The 23,887-nt window shown below is 44.0% G+C and overlaps 1 protein-coding gene across 7 annotated transcripts in view; it reads left to right on the top strand.

Annotated features, from left to right (window-relative positions):
* The window catches only part of chd6 (chromodomain helicase DNA binding protein 6), an 80,486-nt gene that overhangs the window by 2,871 nt on the left and 53,728 nt on the right, over positions 1–23,887 (top strand). For all 7 annotated transcript variants that reach the window (XM_070958487.1, XM_070958489.1, XM_070958488.1 and 4 more), the window contains exon 2: positions 12,126–12,175. In XM_070958487.1, coding sequence (XP_070814588.1) covers positions 12,146–12,175 — 30 coding nt within the window. In that variant the 5' untranslated portion in view covers positions 12,126–12,145. The remainder of the gene's footprint in view (positions 1–12,125; positions 12,176–23,887) is intronic.

The raw sequence follows: 23,887 nt of genomic DNA, 5'->3' as shown, positions 1-23,887 counted from the left end.
TGTTTTCATTCAAGTATATGTTTATTATTGGGGTCATAGTTAGTGGTACAGTTGTAACTTTCCTATATCAGCATGTTTCTAATGTTCTTGCCCTCCCAGTGTAATGCAGTCCACTGCAAACTACAGCCTCAATAATAGACATACAGTACATGTATGCCTCTCTTACAGCATCGATTAAAACTGAACGTTATTATCTTTGCAGAGATTGAGTTTCTGGCTCAGGTGTTGTGTTGGATTGCATTCGATTTTTGCAGGTGTACCTGATAAAGTGGCCGCTGAGTGCGTAGCTGCATCGTTACAGCTACGTTCCAGTTGATAAATCACTGGTTGAAACTGTACATGTGATAATTCTGCAGCGAAATGAAAACTACCTGTTTCAGTATCAAAGTGACGACAGACGTTATGGGATATCGATGGCATTGAGCATAAAGCACATCCGCCGTATCGGGGTTCACTATGTGGACCTTTTCACTGCCTTTATAGCAAAGAATAACAAGCAAAGTTAGTGCTTTCGTGACTAATCTGAGCTCAATAGTGCCTGATCAGTAAATGACTGATCAGTTTCTTGGTATGTAAGAAAAAAAGCTACGTACGAACTGACGTCAAACGACTGTTAATCAAACTGCAATTGAAGAAAACCGCTGACAGCGAGACATCTCACAGAGACAGCAGAGCGTTTTTCTAAAAAAGAATATTTTTTTGTTTCCTGAGGTGTTCCTAGAGCTCTCTCCATCCACAGGTAGTCTTATTCTGTTGCAGCTGTGATTAAGCTCCTTCGTGGATTGCACTGTGGGAGAATGATGTACATCACAGCGCACTCAAAAATCAAGTTGTTTTTTTTTTTTGCATGCATATTAAATGCTTTAAATACACTTAATTTTGTCCTTTTTCCAGTGCGAATGCGTCACATACTCAAAGCCTGCTTTGAATAAGTGTGTAGTATGGATTTGGGACACCTCTTAACACTCACACATCAAATTTAACACGAGAATCTGTGAATAAGCCAAAAAGAGACCGTCAGAAAGATTTGTTGTTGGTGGTGATGATGCCACAGCTTCTGTTTTAATGAACTTTTACTGTGAATTTGAAACAAATTCTGGCGCTTTGTTAGTACATCACATGGCAACACGATGACGAATTTACTCAGAACTTTCTATTCTAACTTTCCACCTTGCAGTACACAGAGTAACCAGAGGCATATGATCCTGTCAGACTGCTTTTGTTCCTCAGCTTGCCATCTCAGATCAAATTATAAGGCGAGCCTGTGTTGATGGTTTAGTGTTGAATCAAGGTGTTATGTTAAGTCATCCAGAAAATTGAACAACTGCTGTAGTTTGTCTAAAATCACTGTAATCGTCCTTTGAGTGATGCAGTCTTTCCAAACAAAGCTACAAAAGATAGGATAATAAAGATAATAACCTTTATTTATATGGTGCTGTACAGACATAAAAGCAGGCGCATGTAAGCAGTGGGTTGTGCAGACTTTTCAGGCTCCTGGTGATGGAAAACTTCGAGCGCCGTGCGTTCCCTTGCAGACTCCGTCCTTTGATTGCAGGGTCGCAGGTTGGGTGTTCGGATGCAGGTGTCGGCAGCGGCTGTGTGAAAATTGAACGTTGAAACCCAGAAATGCTCTAAAATCCCACTGAGTTCAAACAGTGTTCAAACAAGTTCTGTTGTTTTTTTTAGCGAAAGACACCAAAAGAGAGAAAAGTTTTTTTTGGCGTTCGCACTCGCTGCTGTTAAGAAGATGGTCTGTGTGTGTTTTTTTTTTGTCTTTGTCACTTCTGTGGGTGGAGACAGACGGGATTTGTTCTGAGCAGAGAGGGTGAATCTCAGTTTAGAGTCTCATTTAGCGTCAATCAGCATCTCGTTTAGCTGGAATGGAAGGCGCTCGTCTTTTCTCCCTGCAGAAGGCAGCCGCACGTTTACATTAAAGGATAAATGTGGCACAGAAACAGCAGGTGACATCACAGTGATCGTCCAGAAACTGTCCTGTTGTAAAAGCTTTTGAATACCGCTGGAGGTTGATCTCGCCTAATCTGAGTCTCCTCTTTGGTCGAGCTTCCCCACGATGACTGAACTAACCAATAGGAATCAGTTAAATCATCCGGTGCGTTATACATACTATAATACAAACGTACAGGAGACAAATGTGGCAGATGAAAGATGCTTTTTGCCGTCTGACGACACCAGTTTCATCCTGTTACCCTTCATTTTATTGTCAACCACTCGAACCCAAAAATCCATAAAGGGAGGTGGAGCTGAAATGATGAGTTGAATAATTGATAGGGCGATTGACTGAGAATGAATATTTTGATAATCTTTCATTAAGGCCCCCTTCATCGGTGCGTGTCTCCGTTTTATATCACTGCGTTATCTTTGTGTTTTGGCCTGTTGGTCAGACAAAAGAAATCAATCTGAAGACCTCACCTTGTGATTGATGTTTGGTCAAAACGCAGAAAGGCTTCTGTGGTTTGTCCGTTCAGGGCTACTGTAGACACATGGAAAGGAAAACACAAAGATTTTTATTTTCAACTGGTTGTACACTAATGAAAACATATTTATGAATATTATTTTGAATATCTGCCATTTGATCTGCCTAAATCCTACACACTGGACCTTTAAAGGGAGCGCTAAGTGGGAGGGAGGTTAGAAGTCATGCTGTGGTGTGAACTAAAGACCACGGCCGGTTTTGTGCAAAGGGCTGTTTAACTCTGTGATGCTGTGTTCATTTTAAATCACCTGTACCTAAGTGTCTTTCTCCAAAAATGCAGTAACTGTGGTTTCAGTGTGGTGCTTTGGTCCAACGAGTGGAAAAAGCTGGAGGATTCAGTTGTGACCTTTAAATATAGCACACAATAGTCTAAATATGTCAATGTCACAGAAGCGGCGGACTAGGTCAGCTGGATGCTCGGCCCGAGGAAAGAAGTGAAAATGTGCCAGCAGGAGATGCGACAGAGGTTGATATTTGGAGGTGATCAGTGATTTATCTAATTAATATGAGAAAGCTGAGTCTGGCTGTGTTGTAACCCAGGCTGCCACTGACAACACTGTCCGCTCCTTTGTTTGCTCCCTCGTGGGAGCGTCGTACAGCCGGAGCGGGGACGGAGCGAGGAGGAGCTGTGTTCCATTTTAAAGGCACACTCCCCACTTTGTGCATGCAAACACGCGCATGTTTGGAGAGGATGGGGCCGGATTTGGCTTTGGTTTTGCACAGCCGGCTGCTCCTCCTCGTCCCTCAAGTGAGTCGCCTCCTGGTGATCCTCAGACACGGCAACCTCTCGCGCAAGGGCAAGTGGTCGAGCGAAGGGAACAAGGTCGTTGAAAAGGGAACGGGTTTGTCCGCCGAGACGGCGAGGAGGATGTCTGTCAGTGGCTGTTTGCTTGAAGTCTGCTGTAGCACCCGCTTTTCCAGGCGATAAAAATAAATCCTGGAGGCTATTTATTCTGGAAGATTTCACTGGCAGGAATGAAAGTGCAAATAGGATTTTTACTGTGTAAAGAAAGAAATACAAATGCATTTTATTTAAAATTAATCTGCTCCCCGATGACGTTTTCATTACTTATTAATCAGATTATTTTCTTAATTTAAGGTTTAGCAGAGAATTGAGTAATTGACTCATTATTCCAGCTCTGATCTTTAAGGCTGGGTTACATAGCTGTGAGCCTCTTCTTAATAATCATCAGATGTATGAAAAATCACTCGTGTAACCGTCAGTGATGTTAGCGACGCTGCTCTTTTACACGTTACGTGAAAAACTTTTCATTATGTGTGTCACGAAGAGCTGTTCAGTGGCTTCTAATCAGTTTTCAAGTTTGCAATTGAATGATATCACAAGATCATAACAGTGCAGTTCTGTGAAAAAGTTGACATTTTTGCAGGTTTGGCTTTCAGATGTGGCCTCCTTCGTACCAAAGCACGGGTGTGTTTGCGTGTTTGTTTGTGTGTTTGCGTGTGCGGGTTCTGCCACATAAGGCTGCAAAACGAGCGAGCGGCAGACTGTTGTTTTGTCTCTGAAAACGGCCTGCTCTCGCATCAATATTCATGGGTGACAGGTGTGTCGGGATAAAACAACTTGGCACAAATCTTGAGAAAAGCCTCCATGCTGTCTTTCTCACTTACATTTGACTGCTGTCATTTTTCTGGGGGAGGGGGTTTAGTAAGAACAGGAAGTCAACATCTTCTTTACATCGCTGTTTCCTCTTTCTTACACTTCTCCGTCACACAGAATCACTTTAGAGCTGCAGGGGTGTTCAGAATGTTAACCATCAGGGCGCTGAGGGCACTCTGATGCCGATGAGGAACTTTGTTCTGCCGTATCATCTGTGGTAAAGCTGACTGAATGGCTTCAGTTCAAGTGTTCTGCATTTCATCCTGCAGAAAACAGAAAGCTGATGTGTTTCCAGATGCCAGAGGAGGAGGAGGAGGAGGAGGAGGAGGAGGAGGAGGAGGAGGAGGAGGAGGGTCGGTCTGTATGGTGGGGTGCGATGGGTGGGGTTTGAATCTACCGTGAGGCCATCTCTTTGTCATTCTTAAAGGTCATTTTTACGGCATTTAATCTCCACTAGATTGCTGGCCTTAACCGTGGAGTGACAGTGAAGATGAGGGCGAGAGGTGGTGACATGCAGTAAGGCCACACAGTCGAATCCTGAACACAAATTTTATTTTCTGCGATGGAAACTGATCCCAGTTGAAGATAGAAGCGTTTTATTTCGGCCCTCTGCAGTCACTGGAAGTGCTTGAGATTCCAGCAGAGCTGAGCAGCGGTTCAGTATCTGTGTTTATTGTCTCCGCAGATAAACGCGCTGTGACAGAATCCTCATATTGAATTATTCGCAGATCTCATTTCTTTCTTTTTTCCAAACTTTATTGAACGGGGCATGATGTACGGTGTTTAAAGTCATTTGTCAGCGGCACCCCATGCTTTCTCCATCGCCCTATTTTCCACCCATGTGATTTCAATATTTCCTTAGATTTCTCGTTGGTTAAGTGTGATTGAAAGGAAATGTGTTAAGTCTGCTACGCTAAGTCCAGTTTCAAACCTCATATCATTTTAATATTAGCATGTAGCTTCACGTTGTTGTTTGTTATCCCCTTTGGATGGAGCGGTGACCCCATCGACAAGCACTAACGGCCCTATTTAACCCCATTTCTGGCTCAAACACTGTCATATAATGTAGATTATTTTGCGTGCTCCATCTTAACCCATCACACATCCTGACCATCTACAGACACTGAATGCAGCCATGTGTGCAGGAGACTTAATCAAACACAGATACCCTGTCTGTACTGACTGAGGCAGCTTATTTGCAAAATGCTACTTACTTGATGTTATCATAATGGGAGCATAACTTCATTAGCTTTCCTTAAATAAAAAGCTTGACAGTGAAGTCAAACAAAAGATGTGGACGTGAGTTTATCCAATGAACAGCGACGCAAACAAAGGCCGGCCTGTAGCTCGTCAGGAGGACATGAGGAGGGATAAAATGCCAACAAGGTAACCGAGCATTAAGATAGAAATGGACCGGCGGTGGAAGAAAAAACTGATTCAATAATAATAAAAATAATGCTTGTTAAGATGGATTTGTGGTTTTTAAAATACTGTTCATGTACACAAACAGATTGCTTGATTGTCATTTAGTGTCTCTATGGAAACAGAGGATGAGGAGATGAGGCTATGATGCCGTTCCGTCCTGTGGTAACGCAGGTTCACTCTCCCTGTGTTTATTTTCACTCCATGCCCTGACGCATCCTCCCACGTGACAGGCATAACGCATCACACGGGCCCCGCCTCTCAGAGCGATGGTGTCGGCGGGCCTCGGGGCGTGGAGCGTCCCACATACCCCGAAGCTTTAGCCAATCAGGCTTACGAGCTTGTTTTAGCCACCATAAGTGCCTTTTATTGCTGTGGTATTTCTGCACTGCGTTTCCGAGAGATCACCTGGCAGCCTGGAGGCGTGCGTGCTACCTGACGGCTTCTTTGTAGATGGGGGTTGTGTTTGTGTGTGTTTCAGTAACAGCTCGAGCATTGTCAGGTGTTTGTGTCTTGGTGGCACTGGTCTGTCGGACAGGTGCGCACGAGGAAATGAATTGCAGTTAAAAGGCTTTATTGACAGAATGTACAGTGTCTGCTTTAAGGATTAAGTGTCACGCTGTTAAAGATGGCAGTTATGAGTCTGGTCTAAACTTGTGTGCAGATGCTGCAGCCCCCCCTTAATGGTACAGTGAGACAGGTGGTGGGAGTGCCTGAATGCGTGCGCTGCTGCAGAGTAGCGCGCCACAGATGCCATTTTATCATCCATGTGTTAAGCAGTGAAAGGGCGATTCTGCTGAATGTCATGAACAGAGAGTACGAAATATGAAGAGCACCTGCTCTTTCTTTGAAGCAAAGCGAAGGTAGTGACCTGCTATTGACACCACCTCTTCTAAATCTGCTCCAGCTTTCTGGTGGAGAGTTTGACAGGCAGGAAGTTCAGAGAATGAATGGATGGTGGAGCGAGTGGGGAGCGCTGGAACAGGAAAATACGTGGCTGGCATTGATTGTGTGTAAAGATACCTGCAGCTTTTCGGCTGACTAGTTTACTGAGTTAAGTTTTTTTTATGTAAAGCGCCCACTTGGTGCGTGTGATTCCTTTCTTTTAAAGCACTTTAAGCTTCAATTCCTGTATGAAAGGCGCTCTGAAAATACAGTTTATTATTATTATTCTTATTAGCATAAGCAGCTGCTTTCTGACAACTGTTGTCTGCTTCTTGTTAAAGAACCATAAGGCAAATTATGATTTACGCTTCTGTGCTATTGAGATTAAACCGACTTGAGCAGCACTTTGAGCGCATGAGAAGCTTTCCCTCTTCAGACCTGACTTCAGACTGACTGGAGGAAAAATTATTTATGGGAAAGCCCTGCCAGTGTCTGCTGCAGAGCTAGTTGAAACAGCTGGGAAATGAACATCTGTCTGACTTCTCAAAATGACATCTCAAAATACGACATTGCTTCTGTTGCTCTTCTTGTCCTCCCTGGAGGACTTCGTGCTCCAGGATGTGTTGAATGGATGGTCTTCACTGAAGCCATGAGATTTGACTTTGTGATAATCAACTAGAGATTCAACCAAGAAGGGCTGCGTTATGTCTCGAGATATCTGGACGCCGTTATGAAGTTGTAGGCAAACGTGTGGAAAGGATTTGTTCCACTCCGAGTCTGAGACAGCACAGCCTGTAACATCAGTCGTCTCCATCATGCTGGTGCTGCGCTGCACCTGTTCTGTGCCTGCACGGTTAGACTACAGCGTCAGCACCGTGAGCGTTTCCAGTGGAACACCTGAAAGTATGCTGTGCTGGAACTTGTTGGAGGCAACTTTGGCAGCACCCAGTGATGCCAGGCTTTACCAGATATGTTTGCGTCCTGCAAATCAATGCAGGTAAATTCCAGGCGTCGCTGTCCAAACGTTGGCTGAACGCTAGTCATGTTCCTCTGGATCTGATTTTGTACTTCTGGGAAAAGGTGTGACTGGACGTCCGATTTTTGCTGCTTGCTGATTAGAAATCACCAGATCTGTTGTGAATTTTCAACCTCTTCGAACAAAATTCTGTGCAAATAAAATCTTGTTTATACCGCTGCACACTTTGACTCAGAGCTAATGTGCTGGTTAGGGTGGAGAAATGACGAAAATTATCTAGCAGCAACTTTAAAATGTAAATTGGCTGTTTGCATTGATTTTTATGAAATGTGGTTTGGAAAAAAAAATATAGATATTCACTTCATTAGGTGCACTTGTAGAATGTAAGGCAAGTCAGCCTTTAAGTATAATAATGTTAAGTTTTGATGCTGTCAGGCAGGTATTAATTACTCAGCATGCTGATTATTGAGGCTGATGTTGGGATTTTTTTAATATTCAGATATGAAAAGCTGAAGAAGGGAAGAAGTAGTCGGTTATTAAAGTAGTTGATTCCTTCGTTCAGCTTCTCAGAGGTGAAGCGTGTTTGTGATCATGTGGATACGTTTAAAGACATGTTACAGACCAAACAATGAGCAGCAGAGTCATCGATTATGGAAAACAATATCTAGTTGCAGCTCTGACTGACGGTCCGGCTCATCAGCTGATGTTCGGCCTGCAGTGAAGCGTTTAGCGTGCGGTGGAAAACTTTCAGTGTGTTTTGTACTAATGTGACGCTCGTGTTATTCGCCTCTGAGGCAGAGAGGTGAGTGCTCATATGAAGTTTCACTGGTTGGGTAGCCTTGTGGAACCAGATGCTGTCCCACTGTCTGACCTGTTTCTGAGAGCCCCGGCGTATATTCAGAGACACTCGACTCCCTAACGAGTCTCTGTCCTGTCAGAATCGCTTGTTTGAGAGCTTGTTTCTTTTTAGTTTTGTGCTGGAAGAAGAGTCGAGATCAGATCTGATTTCCCCCCGAGGAACATTTACTCTTTATTTTCAGGTGTTTTGCGGTTGCTTGGTGCCTTTTGTTGTCTTTACATGAAGGCCTTTTGTATTTGCTCAGTGTAAATGTTGGTTTTAGTTCATTTTAACCAAACTCAATTGTATATTGGCTCATTTCCAATCTGTGAATCAATGTGTGTGACTTGAAGCCTCACCTGATCGTGAGCATTCAGCCACTGCGACCCGCCTCTGGCTCTGAGGTGAGCAGGTGGTGCAGGCGGGTGGAGGCAGGTGTGTGACTATAGCTGTTAAGGTGTGTGATTTCCGCCAGGCAGAAAAAACAATGGCGAGAGGCAACAAGAGCTCATGACTTCAACAAACTCTCAGAAAGGGCAGCCACATCGGCAAGACTCAAGACGCCTTTGTTGAAGACTTCATGGCTGCATGCGTGGAGTCAGATGTTCTGCTGGACAAAAATGAAGAAGCTCCGTCTGTTTCTGGTCAGACGATGTAAATTGAACGTGAGCGCAGACCCATTCACCGGTGTGTTGGCGCTGCATGTGGAGGCTGTGCTGCAGGAGATGAATATGAAATAGTGCCGTGTTGTGTTGCATCAAATTAGCTGATTTTTGTTAAATTTGGATTTTTTTTCTTATTGGATTGTTGCAATTTTACTCATCCATCACATGATTAGACCCCTTTTCTGATGAGAAAATGTGCTTAAATCATAAACAGGGAATTAAGCAAAAATTACCGCTCTACAAACGGCAATCTGCCAGACCCGAGAGGTCTGACACATGTAACTCGAATGTTTGCAGCGTCCTGCTCCTCTGTTGCACATGGCTGATTTCTTCATGGTAATGCTCACTGCAGTTAATGTGTCCTAGCTTAGCCACAGGAGCTGCTAAGAAACCTGAGTGTTTCATAAGTGATCTAAAACATTTACACATAATTCTCAGAAAGCAGTTAGCGGCAGAAATCGCACTTGTTTAATGCAACATGAGCTTCAAAGATGAGAACAGCTTTACAGACAGTTTTATTTATGTTGCATGATGCCATTTTCTACATATGTTTTCTGCAGAATGCTTGGTGGTGATTTGGGATGTCTTCGTCTCTCTTCATGCCAGTGAGATGGGCAGATCAAAGCGATTGACACGGACTAAAGAGTGGCTCACTCAGGATATTTTCTGGTGTGGGGAAACTTGTACAGTGAGGAAAATGGATGTTGGTATGCGTAAATGCACAAACATGCAGGCGGATAGATGCTCAGTCACTTCTCAGATAAAGTGCTTAAACTGACAGTGAGCTGCAACTTAATTTACGTTCATGCTATTCAGGAAAGACTGGACTTGAACGCTGTCTGGTAGCTTGTGTGCGTCTCACGTCAGCACCCCGTTGTGCTCAAGGGACAGCCTGAAGTCTGCAGTGCAGATCATTGTGGGCGAACATGCATATCCTAATGTGCACAAGTGTCCTGCTTTGAATGCAAATATGCACCTTTTTCTCGTGTCCTTCAGAAGGCACAGTTACAAATCCCTTCCAAAACATCAGTTAAATGATTTGTTCCAAACTATAAAAAAGCTGAACTGAGAACAGTGTTTCCTCAGAAGTGAAAATAACCACTGAAGTGGGCAGAGGCTGCCGGTTGACTCATATCCTCAGGGCAAATCACAACATCTTCTTTGCATTTCAAGTGATGGGAAGTCATTAACCTGCGTAAAGACAGAGAACCGTGAAAGATATCTTGCATATATTTTGACAGTGCAGATAAAACGTGTTGAGGTTTTACTTGCTCTACTCATGTGGTTGTGTTGAATGTGTCACGACTGTTTCAAAGAGGCGTGAAGTTGAATGAATCCTATTGGCTTTGGTCCCGTCCACCTCAGTACCCCTGCGTGAAACCAGCCCCGCTGGCAGTCCTGCTACTGTACTTGCGAGTTTCAAAAAGCGCTTCAGATGCAGCGTGCAGCTGTGCAAGAATGATCTGTTCGGGTTATTCTGAAATTATTCTCTTTCAACATGTCTGCGCTGTGTCATCGCAGCCCCAAACAACCCCAGCAGCAGCAGCAGCAGCAGCAGCAGCAGCAGCAGCAGCAGCAGCAGCAGCAGCGTTTCCACTGAAGCCTGAGTGAAAGCTAAGGTGGTAGCCACCGTTGAATCCCTCCCTCACACATTTATCCCACGTCTGTGCTGCATTAGTGTTAATGACGGTTCTTGATCTGTCCTGAGGGAAACCCATGAGAAACAAAGATGGTCCTTTCTGATTATCACAGTCTAAAAATGATGCTCTGTAGTAGTTCCCAGAGTAGTGGTAATAATAATAGTGGCAATGATACCACTATTCTGAAACAATGCGATTTCTGCACTGTGGGTCTCATGGATGTCCAGTGATTAATCATCACAGCTGTTTGAGATTTTGGGAGTGTGTTCAGTCCAAATTCAGCTTTGAATCATGAGCTGAACTTGTGCTCTGTTGCCAGTTAATCACCATAGATTGAATTTCCAGTACGCTGGGATCTGTACTGGTGACGCGTACTGCGTATTCTTGCTTTTGTTGACTTCTTTGTTGAGCATAAAAAACTGGCAGTGTCTTTGAGCAGGTGCTTTTCTGTCTGTTAGACCCTCTAAATACAAATTAGTGCAGAATTAGCTGCAAAACAAGAGTAATCTCAATGCTGATGTGTAAACACAGCTTCTCATTGGTGGGTGTTAGTAAAACAACACCTGAAAATAAGCTTTCTGTGTCAGATGGGTTTCCGTCCACGCTAATGCTTTCTTATCATTTTCCTCAAAAGCACTCTAATTGAAAACAAAGCATGTGTGCGTGCATGTGTGTGTGTGCATGTGTGTGTGTTTCTGCTTTCAGAACATAGAGCTCAGTCTGTATATCTGCTGTTTTCTGTAGAAGCAGAGTAGGAATTTCTGGCCCAACTTCACTTCCAAGGTGCACTGACAAAGGAAAAAGTCTGCAGGGGTTCAGCACTTGTAGCATACAAAACAACTTTATTGTCAGAGCGGCGTGTTACAACTTGTGCTGAACGCAATAATAAAGTTGTGCTCAATAGTACAGGTGCTGCTGGAGTTTTAACCTCCTACATCTGCCGTTTCCCTTCAGATCTTCTTGTTTTTCCTCTTGTCTCTGTGCGTCCTTGAAGTGGAGCCACACAGCTCTGGGATAAACGCAGATTTTTTTGCTTAAATTGAAAAAGTCTGAACTCGCTGTTCGTCTGAACACACTGTAAAAGTTCTCCGTCAACACTGAAACAATACAAAAAAAGTGGAATCCTTTTAATTTGGCTCTTCTTTCAGTCGGCAGACTTGAACATCTTTACCTTTTTCTTACCTGTTTTCTGCCTTACTGTTGTTCAAGTGTCCTTTTAGCGAGAAGCCTCTCAGTAACCAGCAGGCTGCAGTTGTTCTTGGAGTGAATGTCTCTTGAATGTGAAAAAGGTTATTGATGAAAGCATTTGAGCAAACTGTCTTCAAATGTGGGCTACAAAGATTAGCTCCTTGAATAGATGCTCGAGTTTTATGCTGCTTATGACTTTCAGGAAAATGCAAGCCCAGTTTTCTTAGAGATTTCTCAGCTTTGTGCAGCGTGAAGTAGGTCCAGAGTGTCTGAACACCTTCTTTTTGGCCTCCAGCTTTAAAAATTTTGCATTTTTCGATGGCTTAATAAGATTTTGGTGGTGTTTGTTTGGTGTGCATTTCTTCAAGTAATACGAATTATTTCCTTTTGTGTGAACAGATGCAGTGAAGGGATAGAAGATGAAAATACACAAGAAGGACAAGCAGCAGGTTTGTATTGTACCCACACACGCACACACATGCTTACATTATAACAGTAAAAAAACCCTTCACACACGCAGCATTTTGATGTTGATATAAGACATTTGTCAGCTTCAGCCTCGAGTGTGTTTATCTTTTTGGACGTATTCACGAGCCCTTAAATATTATAAGACAGCTTAACCCCAGATCCTGGGGTAAGTGTGTCCTCTGTTACTGTCCACATGCACGAATGGAGGCTCCTGTGGTACAACACAGATGCTATCAAGCCGGCGTTTTCAGCGGAGTGAACGGCGGCACTCTCCTGAGCATCGACAGGAGGCCGCAGTTTTGGCAGCTGGAGTCACAAAGCTCTGTAATTTATCCTAACGGGTCAGAAAACATCAGCGAGGATGCGGACTCTACAACTAAACAACATATATTGTCATTGTTTACATCCTGATGTAGTCTGTCTCTGTGTTGGATTATGCGCTGCTCTTCCTTCTGAGCACCACCTCGCACAAACTATTTGCTCCTGCGCGTTTGGTCTAAAACCACCAATTACAATTAGTCATTTGGCAGACGCTTTTATCCAAAGCGTTATACGCTATATAATGAACTCACACACCAATGGTGCAGCATCGGCATGCCCAAGGATGCTTCGGCATGTGGACTACCGAGGCTAGGGATCGAACCACCGACCTCCTGATTGGTGGACGACCGCTCTACCTCCTGCGCCACAGCCGCCCTCTCATCACCATAAGTCCACCTTAAATTGTGGTACTCTATAGTACTGAAGTGCTGCATAGTCTATGACTAACCCGCATTAGGAAAACAGAAGATGGTGCAGTTTAAGATCCATACAGCAATGCTAATGCTAAAGTTAAACTGCATAATGTAGCTTCCTGCAGCACAGGAACCTGGATCCCTGTTCGCTACCAAGTGCACTGTTTACATCTCACCCTTTCATTTGAGTTTTTTTATTTGATTACACTTTAAAATTTGCATAATAGAACAACAATGTCCACACTACAGTTTTTCCCCATATTACAATCTTCATCTTTGATTCGCCTGTAAATCCATCTGTTCGAAATCTTAGCTTCCTATTTGACTGCAGAGTAAATGTTATCGTATGTTTATGAGTATGAGTGTGTATGTGTCTGTACCTCCGAGTCCTGAACAGTACAGAAGGTCTTGTGATAGAAAGCCCTAACCTCTGAAGTTAGTCATTTTTTTTGCCTCGGAGCTTACAGCCAACAGAGGGTGCATTAAGTAGGGATGGGAATCGAAAGGCGGAAATGTTAAGAACTGGTTCAATTCCTGGGAATCGTATCCCGCCAAGCTTATCAATTCCTTTCACTGATGCTGCCGTGTTTGCAACAAGGAGTGGCGGCAGAGAGGAAGAAACGGTCACAGCGTGGCTTCATTTCACGCAGAGGGGCGACGGCGTGCTAGTTGTAATGTCTAAAAGTTCTAGTGAGCAATATGCTGATGCGTGTCTTTGCAACGCAGGCTTAAATTCCAGGAATGGCGTTTATTTGACACGCTGCTCTCCACCTGAGCAGCACATGCATTGCTGAGGGTAAATATCCTGTTATGATAACATTAGCGGCATGCAGGCAGGCGCAGCACATTTCCTCTTTGACTAAGAAAAGCTAAATGAAAAGAATGCTCTGCAAATATTCGCTCACTTCATCCATCCAAGACAGACGCCGGCTCAAAATTGATCAGGAATAAATGATGGAGTTGGCTCTAGCATCAGTAAAACGTTATCAGCTCCCATCCCTGACATGAATTCACCTGAAAAGCCTCCGTGACGTTCCAGGTGTCCTCGAGCCGTCTCGCTCGTGGTTTTGTAGTTTTTTTCTGTTCGGGGTGTTTTCGTATTCCTTGTTGCAGTTGGTTGATGTCTTGCTGTTTGTAATATTTATGAGTCAGGCTGAGCAGAGTGATGAGTCAGAGTTTTTGTAAGTGCGAGGTGACACAGCAGTCTCTCAGCTGAGCACGAGGCCTCCATAATGCAGTGACGGAGGGGCTAGCGCTGTCAAAACAGGAAAACATTCACCCCTTATCATTCGGTGCTTGTGAACACTTGATTGTTAGTTTTTTTTATGAAGTCTCTCAACATGATTTAGCATTGGCATGTAGTATTTGTGAATGACTCAGAAATAATCTTGGACACTGATTTCCCATCAACACGAGTGTTCGCAGTTTTCAGGCATAAAGAGTAAAACAATGTATGAAATTTAACAAAAACCAGGAAGAACACGAGGAAGGTTTTGCAAAGACTTTAAATTCTGCAGCAGTTCACCTGCATTTCTTCAGCAGACGAGGGTAAAAACCTCAAAGAACCTCCCAGAGGACATGTTTTCCTAATGCAGCATCTCTCTGAGCAAACGGCACATTTGTACAACTGCAGCTGATTTTTTACTGGCTGATCTGGTGCATGACTCGTCTGACTTTGCGTTTGGGACAGTTGGTGAGATTTTACAGGAATTTAGTGTGTTTTGTGGTGAGATGGGTCACCTGATAAGCCTCCAAACTCCGACTGGTTGTCTGACAGCTGGTGCACCCCTAAGGTTGCAGAGCGGAAAGAAACCACCTTAAATCTCAAACTGCAGCCATCGTGAAGCGTCATGCAAACAGCAGCGGTGCCATCTGCGGCTGTCTGATTCTGTCACACCTGCCGGAAAGCACCGCATTCATGATTTGATTTTGAACCTTTCCTCCATATGAATTTATTTATAGTCACTGCGCTTTAAATGTGCACGCAGAATGATAACCATAATGATTTGTATGGGGAAAATATACCAAAGGAAAGCCACCCGAGCAGCTTTTGACAACCTAAAACTTGAAGACAAACAAATGAAACACTCTGGCAGCTCATGGTTTTCAGACTCTTTTCATGGTTGTGATTTTGCAGACTATAAACACCCTTTGAGCCTGAAAAAGAGTTCATCCTGCTTTAAGATCCCATCTGCTGAGGTTTGGATGCATGGGGGATGACTGGAGAAAGCTTTTAATGTTAAATGTGATGTTTTTCTCAGAGACGGCAAACAAATTGGATCCGTCGCTGTTGGTTAACGTTCAGAGCGGCAAAGCTTTATGGAGGGCAGAGTCGGTCTGTCGGTTTGTTGTCCACTTCGGTCCAGACTGAGTTATCTCAGCATGTTTTGGAGGGATTGGTGTGAAATTATGTACATTCAAGACTTTTCTTCTATTGCTTCATGTAAGCTGACATGTTTCAATGAAATGTCTTGACACCAGAAACCAGTCCTTTGGTTTCTAATGGTGTTCCTGTCAAGCTCAGCTGTCATTAGCACATTGTTATGCTAACATGCTAAGCTAAGATGTTGAACATGGTTATCATTTTCATGTTCAGTGCAGCCCTTCAGAGCTGCTGGCACGTTAAATCAAATCAAATCCTGATTGCTAAAAGTGCTTGAAGGTCAGCTGATCGTCGCAATGTCGACGCAGGTTTCTCATTTGACCCCTGTTGTAGGTGTTGCGTTGTTGCTGGCTTGTATGTGTATTTGACTGGCGTAGAATAATTGATAGAGGCTTGAAATGATGAGCAGCTAAATCAATAATATATCAGGTGAAGTGAGCTTTTATGAGCATGTCCTGCTCTGTCGTACGGGTCGTATCGATCATTTCCTCAATCACATGAGCTGTATTATCCCAGCACAGTTTAAGCACTCGCACACCTGCAGTGTTACATCCAAACGTGAAGTTTAAGATGAAGTTATAGCAAAGCCTGTCAGCGGGAGCACGCTGCAGTTTGCATCAGCTCGCGAAGAAGAGGAGCTGATGAGATTTCCACTGATGCAGCGACGGAGCGCGTCTGGTATCTCATCTGCATTTCAAGTGGCCGTCACGTTATCTGGTTATCCGCCGCCACATCTTGAAACAGCGCAGCGATAATGTCGTCAGGACAGAGGGATGTGCACAGGAAGTGATGTCTGTCTGGAAATGTTTAGAGACGGCCGTTGAAGACAACAAAGGAGGGATGGTGATGTTGTTCGCATAGTCGTAAACAAAACACTGTGGCGGTTGGCGGCCTTGTTAAACAGACTTGATGATCCGACATCATGGTGTTTAGCACTACCTTTGGTAACCGAATAAAAGCCCTCTGTCGGCATCTTCTTTGTCTCTCCCGTTTAAAGCCTGAATGGCCAGTTGATAAGTTTGCTTGATTGTGTTAGTGTTGTGACTGTTTGTGGGCTGTTATTAACCTGGCTGACAGAAGTTTAAAGTATATTGTGTGAGCTGTGCTGTGGAAATACTTCAATGCTGAGTTTTGTCTGTGCAGTTTTTGGGCTTTTTGTCAGTTAAATGTAGGGCCACCTTATTATTGATCAGTCTGTGTAACATCCATCCATCCATTATCTATACCGCCTATCCCTTTTGGGGTTGCGGGGGGCTGGAGCCTATCCCAGCTACAATGGGCGAGAGGCGGGGTACACCCTGAACCGGTCGCCAGCCGATTGCAGGGCCTCTGTGTAACATGTCAACAGTTAATCAATGAATCGTTTAGTCCATAAAATATCAGATGATAGTGAAGCACGTCTCAGAGAGGGACTTTTTCCACGTCTCGTGTCCAACAGTCCAAAACCCAAAGATATTCAGTTTACTGTGATGTAAAAAGCAGCACACGCTCACATTTTAAGAGCTGGAAATTGTCATTTTCATAATAAACACCTTCATTTATTTTCAGAAATATTCCCAATTTATTTTATGTTGACTGACTAATTCATTAATCCACCTAATGAGCGCTTAGTAAACATAAAAGCTCTAATGATCTCTCGTCTGCAGCGGTAGCATCCGCACCGAAGCGCTGCGTGATGAATGCATATAAAAGCAACTGTACACTGAAACATGAGGGTTTTTTTTTTTTCCTCCAGTATTATTTTCCCACCACAATTCATGAATCAGCAAGTGCACTGTGAAACTGGGTTGTCTGCACTTCAAGGTAAAGCAGAGAAAAGACTGAATTCTTCTCCGTCTGAGGCCTAGATTCAGTCACTTTGATCATCTTTCTGTACGAACCCAAACAGCTGAAGCGTCCGTCTGCAGCGCTCTTATTTTCCTCCTCCTCATCCACTTCCTCTTCTACTTACAGCTTTTTTTCTCACTGGGAACAACAAGAATGCGGCTCTCCTCTGAGCTGGAATGCCTTTTCTCTTAGGTGGAGTCTTTCCATACAGCACTTGTTTTTGGTTTCTCAGAATTGATGCATGTGTACGTAGGTGGAAACGTAAAAGGCTGCAGGTAAAAGCAGATTGCTGCATTGGAAAATCCGAAAGATTAACTCTTCAGAACCTGTTTGCATCCGCCTCACATCCTCCTTCGTTTAGGATGAGATTTTTTAATGGAGCTTTTATGGAGCAGCTCTCCAAAACAGGGATACACATTGTTTTATGAGACGGTAAAAGAGTAAAAGGTCGGGATGAAGGGATTTGTAGAACTTCAGGCAACATAAACTAAAAAAAGGTTGCTAAAAATAGTGAAATAGTTTGAAATATTTATCATGATAAGGTGAGAAGATTAATAGATTAGTCCAGTTAAGGGTATTTTTCATGCCTTTATGAGGTTGAGCTGTTACTGCTTCCAGCTTCTCACATCTGTGAATTTGCCTCTTTTATTCGCTTTTATAGTTAGACATTGAATATCTTTGGCTTTTGTTTTTTTTGGTGGACAAAACAAACAATTCTAAAACGTCACCTTGAACGATTTTTCTTTTGGAGCTTTCATAGACGGCTTAATTAATTCATCTGGAAAATAATTAACAGGCTCAGTTTGTGGCTGTGCAGCACGAAAAGTGTAATTGGCTCATATGTGGGGTATGTTAGGATTCTGCCCTTATTCTCCGTATCTCGCACAAGTTACTGCAATATTCACACCGTCTCCATTTGTATTCTGTGCTTATCTCTGCTAAACAGGATTGTCACAATTACTGATGCACCCATCTGATACGCTGAATCATTACCAGAGCCAGTAAGCATATTAAGCAGACATGTTATTGGATAGATGTGACTGATCCACGTTATTGTATTCGTCTTAGTCGACGCTGTTTTCCAACATTAACCAAACTGTCTTGAACCAAAGTACAATTTGCCTCCACGCCTGAAAGAGTGTTGGTGTATAGATGCCCCCGCGTGTGTGTGTCCTGTGTTGAAGTCGAACATTGTTAGACCTGCGTGAAGCACCTGGGCGGGAGCAGGGTCGTGCGGCGGGGTTGCGCACACGTTGACCCTTTCACACGGACGACAGACAGCGGCGAAAGGGGCATTAGCCTCGTGCTAGCGTTAGCCACATTCTCTAATCTGGCTTGTTGTTGGAGCTGTGAAAGGAAGCGGCAGCATTGATGAGACTGCGGTGCTCATGGTCTATATTCGTGACAGAGAGACAGACAGAGCGTGTGTGTGTGCGCGCGCATGTGTGTTGCTTGTTTGTGAGGCAGTATTATTGATTCATAGGCAGCGTGATTGCAGCCTGTGTTCGGTCGGCTTTGCTGGGCTGGCAGAGCGTGCTACACTGCAGCACGTCACTGGAGGCTGAGTGTGTGTGCGCGCGTGTGTGTCTTACATGTGTTCGCGTGAAGAAGAATGTGTGTTGGTGTGTGTTTGCATGAAGGAGAGGCAGACAGCGTGCTTTTGGTTTAATGCCTCCCCGCCTCTGACAGCCATGGCTGGAGGCAGTATGCATTATCAAAATTTCACACAGTTGTCTTAATAGGATAAAATAGTGAAGCGATGACATTTTATATCCATCGGGTCAAAGGTCAGCTCCACTGTGACATCATAATTTTCTGCAGAAACACTTCTCTGGCCATTTTTCAGCAGCATAACTGGGCGGATTGTTTCACATTTACTCAGACCCTGAATCAGTGACTCTAATCTTCAAACTGTCTGATTGTTCAGATCTTCTGTCGGGTTGAACGTGTGTGTGAAGTGTCGACGTTTTGCAGCGTGTAGCCTCTTTGCAGCAGCATCCATATTTGAAGCATTGTAGTCCAGCAGAAGCTGATTGGTTGAGCTGGTATTGATCTTCAGGTGATCGTCGTCGCTCCATGTGATGTGAACTCCTCTGGACAAATAGTCTCTAAGTGAAGACAGCATGTCCCTACCTGGACGTTATTCACTGGAATCAGACATGTCAATACAGAGAGAGCTTCGTTTCACTCACTAACACACTGAACACCTTTAATCAAACTCCTTCTGAGTCGTCACTGCAGATTTTCTGTCAGTCTGGACGGACGTGGACGTAAATGCAACCTGACTGGTTGGTGGAGGCAACCAACCAGGAGGCGGTAATTCTGGTTTATGCATGTAGTCATCCATGTAAGCACATTGAGCCGTGAAGTGTGTGAGTGTGTGAGTGTGCGTGCATGTGCGTGTGTGTGTGTTTCAGAGGGGCTGTTGTAAGTCATGTACGTGTATGTAGTCAGTCATGTAAGCACATTCAGCCATGCAGTGTCAGTGTGGGAGTGAGGGAGAAGTGTGTGTGCGCGTGTGTGTGTGTGCGCCTCATGTAAGCACATTCAACCATGACGTGATGCCACTATGTTGTGTGTGTGTGTGTCAGTGTGTGTGGGCTGCAGTTGCTCCGTTGTTGTGGAGATGGATGGCAGCGGCTTGGGTCATTACTGAGCCTGAGTTAGCTTAGTGGCTAATTTTAGCTTCTGGGTTACCCGTAACTCTGTCTGCAGAGTTGTTTTTCTGTTCGAGGAGGCAAAGCGAGCGAGCATGGAGCGAGGTGAGCGTGGAAACGATTTCTTTCTTTATTTTCAGGCGTTAAAAACCCTGGTGCGTCATTTTTAATGCATCATCTGAGGTGAAAGGGCTGATGGACATGTAAAGGTCAAAAAGACTGTGAGCACCAAGCTTCAAACCAGGGATGCTCCTAACGACTGATTACGACTGAACACAGAAGAAAACAGACCAAACACATTGCTTATATTAATAATAATTAATAATAATATAATAATATATGTATAATCACATTCCTCAGTAACCACATTACATTTTAAATTCTGCTAAATTGTGCAGCACTTTGCGCCGTGCATCAAGGTTTTGGAGCTGGCCCATGTTTCCGGGACAAATGGGAGGAATTACAGTCAAATATTCCATGTGTTGTGTATTTTTATATATGTTTTCCTATGTTTTTGTGTCCGAGTAACCAGTGTGAAGCTGGTTCAGTGTTGAGCGAGAACGCTACAGCGAAACCGGCTGCAGTGTGATCCTCTCTCGCGTTTGGGCACGGTCAGAGTAAAAGTGTTTGTTTTTGCTGCTGACAGGCTCAGATCGTTATTCTAAGTGTCTGACGACATTATGGAAAGGATTCCCTTTTGTTAAAGAGTAGGATTTCGCTATATAATTCACCAAAACCACCAGAGTCCGTGTACAGAAACAGCCATTTTTATCATTGTAAAATACTCTGAAATACTCGACCAAATCTGGTTTGCTTGAAATTAAGCCATGAATTCATTCATTCATCTGCCTCCCGCATGCAAATCAGTTCTTCTTTCGTTAAATGTTTCTCTAAAACGCATGAAAACTGCTGTGACCCGATCAGAAACAACAGCATTTAACCATAAAGGAGCCTGTAGGATGAGTAAGCGCAGAGTAAATGTACTGAGGAGAGAAAGCAGCCTTCTGAAGTTGGGCGTGGAGAGATGACATTTGCTGAATGGTCCTAAGATGAATGTCATCGATCTGTGGGGAATGTGGGTCGTTCCGGCCGTGAGGCAGAAGATATAGATAAGAAATGAACGGCTAAACAGTTAAAAGAAGAGCATCTCATCTCACTGGATGTGAGTCGGTGGAGCACCAGGTGCACGGCACGCCCACAGGTAGACCCGTCTGCATTGACAGAAAGGTGCAGTTCGCTCTGCCATGCAGCCTTTGCCTCAGCTCGCTTTGTGTGTCAGGTGAAGTTTGTGGCATCATGCAAATGTGGCCTAGTTGGCGAGCAGGGATTCTGTTGTGCTACTCGTTCCGGTGCAGTTGGCCTAGTTACGCCCGTGTCCTTCATCATCTCAGACATCGCACAAGCGCTTTTGAATGATTTCACTTCGTTTTCTCGTGCGTTTAAATTAAAAAATCTACTCATGGTAACTCTAAATAACTCCTGCTTGGCCCTGCGAGGGAAACCAGATCAGATGAACCCTCGCTGGATTTTTTTGTTTTGTTGAAACTGGGCTAAAATATGATCCTTGGCTGGTTCTGTTTGATCCTCCAGGTCAGCGCACCTCAGTCCTGGTTTCTTACTTTCTGTATCAAGTTGTCAGTTTCAGTTAGTTGCATTCTTCTTGGATCTCAGGTGCTGCTCTGACGGTAGCCTGAATAAGTAAAAAGCTCTTCCCTGCATGCTCAGTAAGCCGTGGGTAGGTTCTCCACGACGCAGCACGAGCCAGGCTGATGTTTTCAGAGCGTCCGATCTCCAGCGCTCGCTGGCAGATTAAAGTCTGTTTAAAGTATTCATCAAAAGAAAGTCTTTAAGAGGAGCGGCTCGCCGTCCACCACAGATGCTAATCTAAACTTCTTTTGGAGATTTCATTTGAAAGGAAATCTGCCCTGTCCTGGCCAACATCTTCAAGTACTCAATGAGTTGACAGTAAATCTCAGTGTAACTTAGTCGGCTTATCTTGTTCCTGTCAGATATTTTCTTTTCTGTTGTCATTCGGTCTGTTGTGTTTCTTTCTTAATTTTCAGTCAGGTTCGTTGTGCGTCCTGTGCTTTGCTGCTGGTCTGAATAGTGAAAATGTAGTTTGTATCTTCTCCTCTCGTGGGAGACTTGAGGCAAAAATGCAAAGAGACGAATGAAGGAAACACGTTGTAGAGAAAGGAGACGTCCTTTCCTCTGAGGCGACGCCACAACTAATACTTAAGGAGCCTGTGCTTCATGTAAATCTGTTTATCTCATGTCAAAATATACTTTGTACATGAGATTTTCAGCCTCGTCGAGGCAGATATTTGGTTAAAACCGTTGGACTCCTGACAGAACAGACTGCTCTTCTTCCTTTTATATTTCCATGACACAGTTTAAGATGGGAAAAAGTACTTTTGTCTAAGTAGTTTTAAGCTTTCTGCAGTTTCCACAAGATCCAGTGATTCAAAATCATAACGCAAATAAAATCTACACTTGATAGAGAAATTAGACCTGAGTCGAATCTGTTGTTTGTCCCGGGGCAGTCCGATCAGCTGCGGCGTCCAATCACAAACAGATGTCCAATAAAGAGACGTGTTGATCCAATAAAACGAAGTCTTCCATGATGGATGTATCCTCACGTCTCTGAACAGAAATAACTGAATTGCAGATCAATTATGGAAGACCCAAAATAAGGGAAATGAAAAGCAGCATGTTCCGTAGGTGTCCCTGACCTTTGACCCTTCTGTGACGGGCTGAGACCAGTCAGGATGAGTCCAGCAGCACATGGGAAGGGAGAGGAGCTACAGAAATCAATGATTTGTTTGCCAGCAGATTATTTAAGCATTACACTTTAAGATTTATCATAAAAAAAACAAGAAAGCATCTCGTGGGCTGCCCGAAGGTGCACAGCAGGAAGAGGAAGGCGTCACACAAAGCAGTCACTAACACAGTTATTGTGAATTCTTTGGATTATTGGAAGTAAATAAAGGCATTTGGAGATAAGTGAGAAATGCTCTTTTGGCTGTTTCGCTGACAGCTGAGCTGGCAGGAGCACAGAGACACGGTGTAAACAGCCTCTCGCTGGTTACCGTGATGCTTACCCATTCATGCAAATCTACTTTCAACCGAAATGCTTTGACTGTCTAAATGCAAAAATCGTCTCTGTGGAGGTCGAGCGAGGGCCAGCAGCTTCACCAATGCTGTGAGCACAGACACAGAAAATAGAATATGGGTTTCTTTCTTTTTGGGACGGCTCAGACGCAGAGGTCACCACTAAGCCCTGTGAAAAAATGGGAATAAGAGCATTTTTAGGTCATATAGTGCGCTGCTGTGTTGGATTTATTGTTTTTATAGATACACGGCGAGATCACATGATTCAAACTATAAGAGGCTTGAGGACAGCAGGGCCTATCCTGTCTGATCTGATGTTAATGGCCTCAGTGCTAAAACATGATTTATACAGCTCTTTGACAGTGTCAGTAAAAAGCTGAATATTAAATGCATCATTTCACTAAACTTGATGGCAGAACAGGTGTATTGGATGACATTAGGTCGCACAGGTGTACCTAACACACAGAAAATATAGGTTTGCCTTTTTAAAGAACAGCTAAAATGACCTCTTCCTGGAAGCTTCCTCTTTAAACCAGAAGTGGCCAGCAGTTGACCTCAGCAGAGGGACTCCTCAGCCTCCTCACCCGGGTGTCCCAGCCTGGGATTCAGGCTCATTACTTTGCTGCTTGTGTCATGCCGGGCTGGACAGGAGCCTGCTGACTCCTGACCCTTTGTTAAACACCAGCACATCTACGCTCTTCCTCTCTTAACTACAGTAAACTTTGCTGTGTTTCTGCTCCGACTCTGTGGAGGCCAGACGACAACAAGCGAACCGCGGAGTTTGAGCAAAGGTCACAAGTTCAGCTCGAGTCGGACACACCTGATATATACCTGCCAGAGCTGCAGTACATTTTTACTATCATGAAGTGTGTTTTTACTCCTGATCGCCTCTGATCAACTCACCCAGTCTGTCATCTAAATGATGCGGAGCGTGGCTTTTCCTCATCACAGCTGATGCCCTAATCAATTCGTCCATCAAAA

Source organism: Chaetodon trifascialis, chromosome 3 (assembly GCF_039877785.1).
Source record: "Chaetodon trifascialis isolate fChaTrf1 chromosome 3, fChaTrf1.hap1, whole genome shotgun sequence".
In the NCBI taxonomy this organism is placed as follows: Eukaryota; Metazoa; Chordata; class Actinopteri; order Chaetodontiformes; family Chaetodontidae; genus Chaetodon; species Chaetodon trifascialis.
The sequence above is the reverse complement of the archived record's forward strand: the minus strand, read 5'-3'. Positions and strand labels throughout refer to the sequence as shown.